Below are 12,400 nucleotides of genomic sequence, written 5' to 3' on the forward strand. Positions count from 1 at the left end.
TCAAAAAAATCAGTGTTTCTCAGGATTTTTGTGCTGTTCTATTTTCATTGAGGTGAAAAGGCAGAGGAGATTTCACAAAGCATTCTTTGATTTGTCTCCCACTTAATGCTTTTCATTCTCCTGAAAAAGACATACTGAAAACATTCCATTCTTTCAATACAGACATCCTGAAGGCATTCAAATGTCACTCAAAATTTTTTTTCAAAAGCCACAGAAACCACTATTCCTTGGATTTTTTTTTCTTTTATGAGTCAAGGAACATTGTTTACAGCTTGCCCTGAGGCTTCTGTTAATGTTTGTTAGAATGGGGTGTTCAAGTAGAGTTGCTCTGTTCTTTTATAATGGCAGACTGCTGCAGATTAATTTTCCTCAACTCATATATTTTCAGTGACATAGAATGTTATAAATGGATTCCATTAAACAGGAAGGAAAGTCAAAAGTGTTTTCTCGAACCTTCTCCTCCCCCCATTCTTTTAAATTCTTACCTAAAATTTAAGTGAATATTATTTTAATGTTCTAATTCCTTTTAGTTACTGAGATAACTTCTTAAGAAATTAAACTTTTTCTCAGTTTCAAGCATAATGTATACTTGATCGGCCCTCAACAATATGAACCTTTTCTATAGAAGGTGAAATATTGTAATTATTTGTCTTTCCACTAGCAGTAGCAATACTTATTAATTAGCAGCCTTCTCCAGTCTTCCCCATCTCTCTCTTCCTTTTTCTTAGTCTTTACTACACAACTCCCTCATTCAAAGTAAATGATCAAATAAATGTGTTTAAGTCTTTAAAAAGGAGGTTGTTGATCTGTTTTCTAAAACAAAAAAATGATCCCCTCTTATTACAGAGATGTTTTGACTTTTTTTCAGAAACTCCATGGATTATGAATAGTTTACTATGTAAACTATGTAAAAGTTACTGATAAAATAAGAGAAATATAAGCTCTTTTTCCATAACATAAAAATCCCACCACACAAAAAAGAATTTCTATTAAAATTCCTATTTTTCTGTTTTTCATATCTAAAATTGAATGGAAGTCATCATTAAAGATATTCAGTAATCAAAATGATCCACAATATAATGTTGGTAGTGTATGTAAAAATGACCATAAAAGTAAAATGAAATATAATGTTATAGTAGGATAACTACAATGGCATCCTTAGCTACTGTTGGAAAACCTAAGTTTAGGGAGGGTGCATCCTTAAAGATAAATATAAATTATTAAAGGCAGTTTTTATAAATTTTAATAAATTTTTAGCTTTATTTTACAACAGTGCTTTGAAAATGGACTAGTAATTGATAATCACATCAATTCTTTTGTCTCAATATTAATGGTTTATATAGAAACGGATATAAAGAAAAGTTTCTCAGAAGGATGGAATTGTTCATTGTTCTGGCGGATATGTAAAAACAATGCTGACTCAAAAGCAGCCAAGTGGACAGCTGCAGATGCTGTACCCAATGGAAATACTAAGCAGGCATAGCACAAATCAATAATTAACAAAGCAGATGTACAAAGCTTGATGAGGATGAATAATTGCATAGGCAGGAATGGTAAAAGGAGCTGATAACAGTACTAGTTTTGTAAGAAATTAGATAAACTCTTTGTATTCACAAATTTGTTAGCAAGAGTACTTCAATGCCTAATAGTACACAAAGAATATCTTTTCAAAATGCTTTGATTAAATTGATATGCACCTTTAATAACACTTATCACTAAGGATTATTTAGAAATCAGAATTATCCACAAAGAAATATTGGTAGGGTGACCATAAACATAATTTTAAAAGCAAATAATGAAATAATGTTCTAGGTGCATCTAACTACAGGGGCATCAAATTGTTTATTTTTGGAATTCTTAAGTTTAATGAAATGTCGAAGAGGGAGGTATATCTTTAGGGCACATCCTTTTCTAACTTTGGTGTGTGTGTATGTGTGTATAAACCCTTTCCTAACTAGTCAATAAGTTTCTTGGGGATGAATATCATGTTTTATAATGTACTCTAAAAGCACTAAGCCCAGTGCCTTATATGTAAATAAATACATTTTGATTTCTTCAGAATATAATTAAAATGGACAATATGATTAAGTATGCTTTAGTATAAGCATTCCGAGTAAATTCTTTACATAAATGCTCAATATATGACTTGGAAACATCTTTTAGGAGTCTTTTTTTTTTTTTTTGAGAAATAATTCTTAAATTGCAGTGACTTTAAAAACTAGAAATTTGCAGTGGTAATAGATGCATTTTTATAGCAAACTTGGAAAGCAAATTTCAGAGTTTTAGTTACGTAAGGAAGATAGGTATGTAAGGTTCATTTATAGCCTTCTATTTTCCTTAGGACATATGTTGCAGGAATAACTGCCCTCATGAATGCAAGGATTCATTGCTCAAAACTCTATCAAGTGCTCTAACCTGAAGATTCCTTCTTTACATGGGCATTTTATATCATTCTATTTTCTTTGAGTTATCATTGAAAATGCATACTTTCTACTGTCTACTTATTCATTAATTTACAAATGTTTATTGAGTACCTACTGTGTGCCAGGCTCTATTCTAGATGTTGGGAATATAGCAGTGAACAAGCAAAAATCACTTCACTTATGGAGATTTTATTCTAAGGATGGAGACAAATCAGTAAAATATTTGATAAATTAGTGTTCAGTACTAAGGGGGAAAAAATGAAACAGAGAAGTAGGGTAGGAAATCTGAGAAAGAAGTAGAATTTTAAATTGAGTGGCCAGGAAAGGCCTCACTGAGAAGTGACATTTGGATTAAATCCTGAAAGAGGTGAAGGAGCTAGTCCTTTGGCTCTCTGGGGGGAAGAGCATTCCAGGCAGGGGGAATCCCAACTTACAAAGGCCTTGAAGTGAACCAGTGCTTGGCATAGTTGAGAAGTATCAAGGAGGCCAATGTGTCTGGAAGAGACCAAGGCAGAGAGTGGGGGTAAATGAGATCAAAGGGATGACAGGAGGCTAGGTCATAAAGGACCTCATAGGTAAGAATGGAAGCCATTGAAGTGTTCTGCACAGAAGAGTGACATCTGACTTTTTAACAGGATCACACTGGCGACTGAATTTTGAGAATAAAGTGAAGAGGGCAAGGGTGGAAATACGGAGATCATTTAGGCTATAGCTATAAGCCAACAAGAGATGGTGGCTTGAAACAGGATGGTGGCAGTGGTGATAGTGAGAAGTGGCTGGATTCTGGATATATTTTGAAGATAGTATTGACAGGATTTTCAGACAGAATACGATGTAAGGTTTTCTACTATTTGTGATAGTTAAATTTCCACTCTTCCCTCCTAACTGATCAAAAAGTTACAAATTCTCACACATTTTCTGTCATTCCTAGATTATGATGTTAACATAACTTTTGTTCCTGAGTTTTTAAAACATATTTCAATGATTTCTGTGTCCTGTCTCAATCTTGAGGAAGGGTAAAGAGAAAATGTGGCTCAGAAATTTGACAATGACAACACTATCTTATGAGCTCATCCTAAACTGTAAGCTTGGGGAGACTTAGTTCTTACCTTATTTCCTCCAGGCCGGTCTCAGAACCTTGCACACATCAGGCTCTCAAAAAATGTTGAATGTCTCTACATTTTCCACGGAATAACAAGCTGAAGACAACATCCAGTGGTATCAATTGCACAATCATAAATTAAAATGTGTATTTTAAGGGCGCCTGCGTGGCTCAGTCGGTCAAGCGCTTGCCTTCCGCTCAGGTCATGATCCCAGACTGCTGGGATCAAGCCTGCGTGGGGCTCCCTCTCATTCTCCCTCTGTGCTCTCTCTCTCTCCCAAATAAATAAATAAAATCTTAAAAAAAATAAAATTTGTATTTTATTAAAGATATTAAGCTGGAATACTCAACTGGTAAATGTATTTGAGCTTCCTCAAATAATAAAGATGCTCATTAACACCTTTCAACCTAAAGTTGTTTTAGCTTTTCCTAACCTTTTAACTTAACTAAAGGACGGAGAAGATTGGCTTTGCAATTCACAGCTGGAGCGGTTATGTCACACCGCCCCTCTCTTGTGAAGTTCCCGCAGTGTTCAGCCGTCTTGAACAAGGCACAAACGTCTATAGGAATTATCAGACAAGATGCGTGTATACCAGTGGCCGGAGACCCAAGCCTCTCCCTGGGCCCAGCCCACACAGACCCCGGAGACACGGGCCTACGCTGTGTACGCCGGGAGTTGTAGTTTCCTTCCCTTCTCTCACGTCCTTTCGAGTGTAGCCGCCGGAGCGCTAGCGCCCCAAGCGGCGCGCAGGCTCTGTGAAGCGCAGCGCACGAGGACGGCGAGGAGCGTTTCCTAGCAACGGAGGAGCGGCAACGTCACGGCGGCTGGTTCTAAGCGCAGCTGCCTACTGTAGAGTCGGTGTGTGTACCTTCCGGCACCTGCGGGCTGGAGGGAACGGTTCTCACAGCCGTGTCCGAACGTTCTTCGTCTGTCCTTACCCGCTTTATCCTGCCCCAGGTCGCGGAGAACAGCCTCCCGCCGCGACCCGCCTTTGAGGCCCGGGCCTTCTGGGCTAGAGGAGGTCCGGTCGGTTCCCGCTGGTCCTCGCCCCCCGCGCCCGTGGAGCCAGCCAGCCGCCCGCGGCCTCGGCGGGACGATGCTGGAGTCCATTCGCGTGACGGGTGAGTGCCGGGGAAGGCTGGCCCCTGGGTTGGCAGGGGCGGCCAGCGTCCTGCCGGCCGCTGGCGGCGGGTGTGGGGCGACTCGGGGCCCCAACCGCCCAGAGGCCGAGGTAACGGTAGGATGTGGGTTCCGCGCGGGGCGCGGACGCTCAACCTGGCGCCGGGAACAGTGCGCGGCGCGCTGGCGGTGCTCAGAGAAAATGCGCGGAGGGAAGACAGAAAAAACGGTCCCTTTTCCTTTTGTCGCTTATTATCAGTAAGCACGTGCCATGGAACCTATGGAAGTAAATTATGATATACACATTACTGGCCCTACAAATGTGCTGTCTAAACATTTCATTTCAAAGCGTATTAGGTGCTATACGGTACTGGCGTCTAATTTTCTAGAATGTTCAGAAAAATCAGAGCTAAGCAAAAGAACACATTCCTGTATATGAGTGTTTACACAGTGTTTATTTCTCTCTATGCTTTAATTCTTAAGTCAGTGAGAACGTTTTCAGTTTGTATTATTAGTAGGTCACTCTATAGTATGTATTATACCAACCTGAAGAAATGGGTGTTCAGACCCCAGGTCAGAAAGTTTACTTGCCTTTTATTTAAAAAAAAGTATGGATGTTTACCATTTAAATATTATATTACATATTAGAAGGCTTTTCTTGGCCATTATCCCGGCATTCAATTCTGTATAACATTTCTGCAAGACAGGGTCCATGGTAGTCCAGTATCATGATGAAGAACAACAGAGTAAAGGGAAATGCCTAATCCTGAAGCTAGTGTCAAAATAAGACTGGAATTTTTTAGTATCAGGCATTGCAGTACCAAACAGACCATTTTTTTTCCTATCGGTTTTTAAATTCTAAACTGAATTCCTTTCCAGTGAAAATACTTGTGGTCTTAATTTTATGGTGTTTTACTTCATGTTCGGTTTTTTAAAATAGGGAGCTGATACTGTACTTATGATTTATGTTGACAGGAAGCACAAGATCTAAGCAACTTAAATTAGCATTAGTTTTTTAAAATGTAATTTGGTGTGGACACTATTTTTTCATCTTAAATTACAGTGAAAAATTTGAAAAAGTTACTCAAAAATACCATACCTTCTTTTTGTTTTGGAGCAGCTTTGCACTATTAACATTGAATTAATGGATAATTCTTTGCTGTGGAGGGCTGTCCTATGCATTGTAGAATGTTTAACAGTACTCCTGGCCTCTACTCACTAGATGCCATTAGCACCCCCCCACTTACACAGTTGTGACGACCAAAATGTCACCAGACATTGTCAAGTGTTCCCTAGAGGGCAAAATAACTCCCCTCCCCATCTAAAAACCACTGCCTTGGAGAAAAATATAGTTTGATTCCGTCAAAGTGAAGGTTTTTAGACAACGATTTAGAATAATATCAATTAAAATAATTTCCCCAAAACAAAACAATCATTGTAGAGAGAGAATACGATTATGATAATAGTATTAGAAAGTGGGTATTCTGACCAACCAGTCAGCAACAGAAAGTGGATCGCCTTTTCAGTAGGTGGAGGTGGAAGTTAAAGAGAGATGCTTTATGAAACAGTAGACTCTCTCCTCTTGTCTCAACTCCATTTCTGTAATTCAGCAGCAAAAATCACTCCAACTCTGCATGTTGCATACCCTGAGATAGATAATTTTGCAGTGAGTTTCTATAGTTCAGTAAGAATTAAAACAGCTATTTGAGGCAGCTAGAGCATCAAATTTACAGCCCTTTTAAAAATAATTTATCAGGTGATTTTTCAAAATAGTTTATTTCTTTTATATAGTACTTGACTAGTTAAAATGGTAGTTTCAGAACCCTATGACAAGCAGTTTCACTAACATACTAGAAAACCCATTTGGACAGCTAGAAACTTATGAAGAGAGTATAGCTGAAAACATGCCCCCCTTTTCCCTTGCTATCTTCTCACTACTCATTGATACCTAAGAAGCCCATGTTCTTCTGGTGGTTTCTAATGTCAGGAGTGAAGCAATTAAATATTTCTGAAATCTCTTTCTGTATAATATCTTTCTTTTGACTTATTAGTCATAATTTAATATAATCTAAATATAATGTCCTGGTAGAACTGACTGGGGAAGTAAAATAAGATGTCTATGCTATGTATACTGTTTGAAATGGAATCAAATCAGAAAAGTTTTTTTTTTTTTAAAGACTTTATTTATTTATTTGAGAGAGAGAATGAGAGAGGGCACATGAGAGGGGGGAGGGTCAGAGGGAGAAGCAGACCCCCTGCCGAGCAGGGAGCCCGATGTGGGACTCGATCCCGGGACTCCAGGATCATGACCTGAGCCGAAGGCAGTCGCTTAACCAACTGAGCCATCCAGGCGCCCCAGAAAAGTTTTTGCCTTCTCATACCTTTTGAAACATAGTTTATTATACTAAAGCCACTAAAATGTTGATTCTAGAATGTAGATGCAATTACTGTTAAATTTACCTTGGAAGTCCAAATGTAATGATTCTAAATACTTTCCCATTTATATTATCCCATGGAGTATTTCTGTAGGAGCTGAATATAATATTGAATTTAACAATACTGGTAGTTAACACAGGCTGCTTACTACAGGCTGGCACTGTTCTTAGCACTTCATATACATTAACATTTTCAATCTTCACACCAATACTATGAAATATGTAGTAGTATTACCCCATTTACAGATAAGGAAACTGCAGCACAAAGAAGTTAACTTGGTCACGGTCACAGCTACTAATAAATAGCCAAGATTCAGATTGGGGAAGTTCCATTCCAAAGCCCATGTTTTCAACCACTAGGAAAGGCAGAACACTATTAACAATGACTATATGTTGATTTAAGCCACAAAGTTCAACATGAAGATCTCATTTAATTAACATCAGTGGTATATTATCTGATAGTTTACTCAGGTTGTTCTTTTTTAAGTTTTTATCACAAGCAAGCTGTCAATAAGTTTTGCCTGGAAAAATCGTACTTTACTTGATTATAAAATTTTCAAGATAGAAGACCTCTAGCTCATTCAATGAGTAACAAAAAGCTTCAGAAGCCGTATTGATTATGTTAATTTTTGATTTCCTACTGCCCATATTTTGTATGGGCTATAAGTGATTAATGAAAAGAAATGATTAACGAGTCATCTGGAAACGAAGCTCCTTTGTAACAAAAGTGAATGTTTAAAAATAACTGGAGACAAAAGTCATTTTAAGGCCACTGTTTGGCCATATGGGATGAATACACTTAGGCCCATAGCTCCTGTTTGTGTTATAGCAGTAGGTACCTGCCATTAAAACTTGTCTTCGGGCGCCTGGGTGGCTCAGTTGGTTAAAGCAACTGCCTTCGGCTCAGGTCATGATCCTGGAGTCACTGGATCGAGTCCTGCATCGGGCTCCCTGCTCAGCGAGGAGCCTGCTTCTCCCTCTGACCCTCCCCCCTCTCATGTACTCTCTCTCATTCTCGCTCTCTCAAATAAATAAATAAATCTTTAAAAAAAAAAAAAACTTGTCTTCAACATCACTGTTTCATTTTTTTTATGCCATTTTGGTATGACTCTTTTTTTCAACCTTCAGGCATTCAAATCCTGTATCCTTTCCTTCCTCTCAAATATTACCTTCCCTTGGCTACATCTCTGGCCATCCTTTCATAAGCAAGGCAGTGAGCCAGCAAAAACAAACAGGTGTATGCCATGAAGAGACAATTTCAGTATTGGAGTAGGCCATCATACAAACCAATGTAAAACTGCAACTGTGACAGGTGCTTCATAGAACCTTCTGGGGAAGTTGTCCTGGACAAGTGATACTTGAACTGAAGGGTGAGTGAGAATCTAACACAGGGGAGGAAGGGCTCTCCAAATATAGGGGACAGTGTATGAGGAGGTGTTGTGTCTGGAGAGAGAATGGTGAGTGTGAGGGGTTAACAGAATGAAAGGAAGGTACTAGAGTGGACTGACTAATGGGAACATGGTGCATGGAGGCCAGAGAGGCAGAGTGACCTGACCATGAATGACTTCACATGCCATGGTTAGGAGTTTTGTCTTCATCCTAAGTGGAAAGCCATGGGGAAGGTTGTTTTCTGGCATGTTCATTGTTATTTGAGATGGTGTTTAGAGTGGCATTATAGAATACCCTGCATATTTCTAACTGTAAAATAATAACACAACAGTTTCTGACCAAAAAATGACAGTGTCACCTTATAATCATTGTTACTTGTTGAGTAACACTGAAGTGCTCCTAACTGGGAGTGTGACATTTTTGGGAATCCTGAAGTAAAGTTGACTTTCTCAGTTCCTGAGTGACATGAGCAGTGCCTTTTCATCTCTCTCTCTTTTTTTTAACTTACGATTGGGAAACTATATTGGGTTCTGTTGAATTTAGAGATACTAAAATTAGTAGGTTATCTGTTATAATGCAGACAAATTGGGCAATAAATATGTTTTCAAAGATACTGATTTTTTTCATATACCATTTAAAAGGTTAAGGTATAACTCATATTCAGTATAGTTCACAAGTCTTAAATGTATAGCCCAATGAATTTGTGCATATGTAACCACTGCCTAGATGAAGATATAGAACATTTCTAGCACCCAGTACCCTGATGCCTCTTCCTAGGTTATAACCCATCCCTCAGTGGTAACCACTATTCTGATTTCTAATACCATAAATTAGTTTTGCCTGTTTTTGAACTACGTAAAAATGAAATTGTACAGCATGTACTCTTTTGATGTTATATCATTTGAGTTTTAAGTGATGAAGAAGTACTTGATAAAATGTTAATTTTGTTTCGGGCTATATTGTTTTGTTTTGCCTTCTGTTTGTAATCAAGTAACCTATCGTCTTGTTACATAAATTATGCCAGGTTCTCAGGTTTCATCAATATAGTGAACTGTATGAAATTGCCATTTTGTGGGTCAGAATTGGTTGAATGGTATTTTCCAGCAGGCTTTGTTTCTGGTGATCTAATCTTCCTTTCAGCCATAATTACTGTGAAACCTCACCTCTTTACAGTTGTGAAAAACGAAGTTTAGTGAGTTCCTCTCTTTCCCATTCCTTTAGATGAGGAACATGAGGCACTGATGGGTTTAATGATTAGGCTAATATTACAGAGAGGTCATTGAAAGAACTGGGAATAGAAGCCAAGAATCCTGGTATCCTTTTCTCCTGTTCTAGATACAAATTAAGCTTTCATTGTGTTGGTAATTTCAGTATATTCACCTACTTGTGAATATACTGAGTATCAGTTTTTTTTTTTTAAAGATTTTATTTATTTATTTGAGACAGAGAATGAGATACAGAGAGCATGAGAGGGAGGAGGGTCAGAGGGAGAAGCAGACTCCCCGCTGAGCAGGGAGCCCGATGCGGGACTCGATCCAGTGACTCCAGGATCATGACCTGAGCCCAAGGCAGTCGCTTAACCAACTGAGCCACCCAGGCGCCCCGAGTGTCAATTTTAATGTACTATTATTTCCAGGTTTTTCCTTCAATAAGGTAATCAGGTTGCGGTGAGTGATTTCTTTGATCAACAAATTATTTTTGTTTAAGGTTATAGTGAAGTAGATTGCTGATGGCTAAAATGTCAAATTACGTAGTGACTTTTATACAGAGAGAGACACAGCGAGAGAGGGAACACAAGCAGGGGGAGTGGGAGAGGGAAAAGCAGGCCTCCCGTGGAGCAGGGAGCCCAATGTGGGGCTCATTCCCAGGACTCTAGGATCATGACCTGAGCCAAAGGCAGACACTTAACGACGAAGCCACCCAGGCGCCCATACATAGTGACTTTTAATATAAGAAAGTAGGATTGATTGCCTTATTATTTTTCTGAGAGAAAATGAGTACATTTCCCCCAAAGAAGCCTGCATATACTTTTAATAAGTTTTGATTTTTCAGGAAAAAGAATAGGATGTTCTTCAATGAAATCTTCTTATAGGCCTTTTATTATGTTTTTATGCATGTTTAAAAGTCATTTTTTCCTTTTAAATTTTTTTATTGTTAATCACCATACATTACATTAAAAAGTCATTTTTTTCTTAAAGAAGACAATAGTTAAAATTACAAAAACAACCTTTAGATTCTCTAATAGTACATTTTAATGCAACTGAAATAAGATCAGTGTGACTCTGAGAAATTAATTTATTCAATCACCTGTCCCACTTTTATGAACTTCGTGGGAGATCAGCATTTGGCAGGATTGGTGTTTTATTAAATAAATACACCATTGGCACTCCCAAACCTTACTCATCAGCAGATGAGCTTAAAAAGGACTGATGCTAAACCTCTCAGGTAGATAATTAGCAAGTGAGCTGAAATTCTGTGACTCCTGGGGGGAAAGAGTTTTGCCCTACACACACTGTCACCTCTCTCCCATCCCCCACTCCCCATTGAGGGATTTGGCAGATGGTTTAGGACTTTCATTAAGTGTCCTGAAGTGTATAGGTTGTTTGAAATGAAAGAAAATTCTGAATTTAGAGGTCACTGATGCTTTATGACAAAACAAAAGAACTCTTGAGTTCAGCTCTGTGGTCATAGAGCCACTAAGTCTTAGGAACCAAAGAAAGCATTTTTACACTGAATATTCATTTTTTAAAAAATCAACAAAATATCATGTAATAAGCCATCAAAATTTAGGAATTCTTTAGAATAGTTTTATTCACTGATTTTAATTTGGTTTAACTTTCTCCATTTTTATCATGAAGCCCAAATGAGAAAAGAACCTGATTACCTCCCTTTACCTTCCTGGCTGTGCCTACTCCTCACCTGACTTTTCTAAGTTTGCGATACCCTTATTATCTCAGGTTTCTTGTTCTTTCCCTTTTAGTGTCCATTTCAGTCTTCCCTTCCTAGTCACCTCTTGTCTTGTAAAGTTGTGTCTTTTTAGGGAAACTGACATTGTTCATGGGCATTGAGCTATATAGCCTGGGTTCTGGTGTTCCTTAGCCTATGTTTGCCCAGCCTGCCCAATTTGGACTATCATTTGGCAACACTTAAGTCTGAAACCCCTGAAGAACTGAGACCTGCCAGCCCGTAATGAAAGTTTTATTTGTTCTGTTTATTTTTGGCTATTTTTTTTCCCATTTATTGAATGGCTTCTTTGTGTAATCAACCTTCAACTTGACCCTGTGCAGTCTAGCTCCTACCTCTGAGCTTGTACATGTAGTAGACATTTAGCCCTTGCAGACTTATGCTTTTATGTTATCTTTAAGACACCAGAATTCAAGTTTAACATGTTGGCCAGAAAATGTTAACTGGAAGGACTTTTAAGTACTTACATATTTGGATTATTATTCATTTTTGATCCGGTAAGACTTTACCAGGTCTTTACCCTAAACCCTATGACTTCTAAGCTTTAAAAACTTATGTTTAGGGCAGGGTTTCTTTATCATAGCACTATTTTGGGATGGATATTTTTGTCATAGAAGTCTGTTCTGTGCATTGACAGATATTTAGCATCATCCTTGGCCTCTACCCACAAGATGCCAGTAGTACCCCTCCCTCGTTGTGACAACCAGAATGTCTCCAGACACTGCCATATGTCCCCTGGGGGACACAACTGCCTCTGGTTGAGAACCACTGGCCCAGGGTTTTTCCTCTGTTATATTTTCACTTCTGCAGTTATCTCCTAGAACTGTAGAATGGTTCCAGAACTACAGATACCTGTTTATCTTGAATGGTTGGAGAGTGACATGTTTAGGGTCCTGCCATTCATTCATTCATTCATTCATTCAGTGTACATTTATTGAATGTCTATCAGATCATGCTAGATGTTGGA

At 38.4% G+C, this 12,400-nt stretch overlaps 1 protein-coding gene across 3 annotated transcripts in view; it reads left to right on the top strand.

The window, feature by feature from the left end:
• The first annotated feature begins 4,109 nt into the window (after positions 1-4,109).
• Positions 4,110-12,400, top strand: part of MATCAP2 (microtubule associated tyrosine carboxypeptidase 2) — a 47,078-nt gene continuing 38,787 nt past the window's right edge. The window contains exon 1 of one of the 3 annotated variants that reach the window (XM_081800253.1): positions 4,110-4,647. In XM_081800253.1, coding sequence (XP_081656379.1) covers positions 4,623-4,647 — 25 coding nt within the window. In that variant the 5' untranslated portion in view covers positions 4,110-4,622. The remainder of the gene's footprint in view (positions 4,648-12,400) is intronic. The other 2 variants (XM_081800254.1, XM_081800255.1) reach the window with 2 other exon arrangements.

Source organism: Leptonychotes weddellii, chromosome 12, assembly GCF_054177405.1.
Source record: "Leptonychotes weddellii isolate Sample4059 chromosome 12, ASM5417740v2, whole genome shotgun sequence".
In the NCBI taxonomy this organism is placed as follows: domain Eukaryota; kingdom Metazoa; phylum Chordata; class Mammalia; order Carnivora; family Phocidae; genus Leptonychotes; species Leptonychotes weddellii.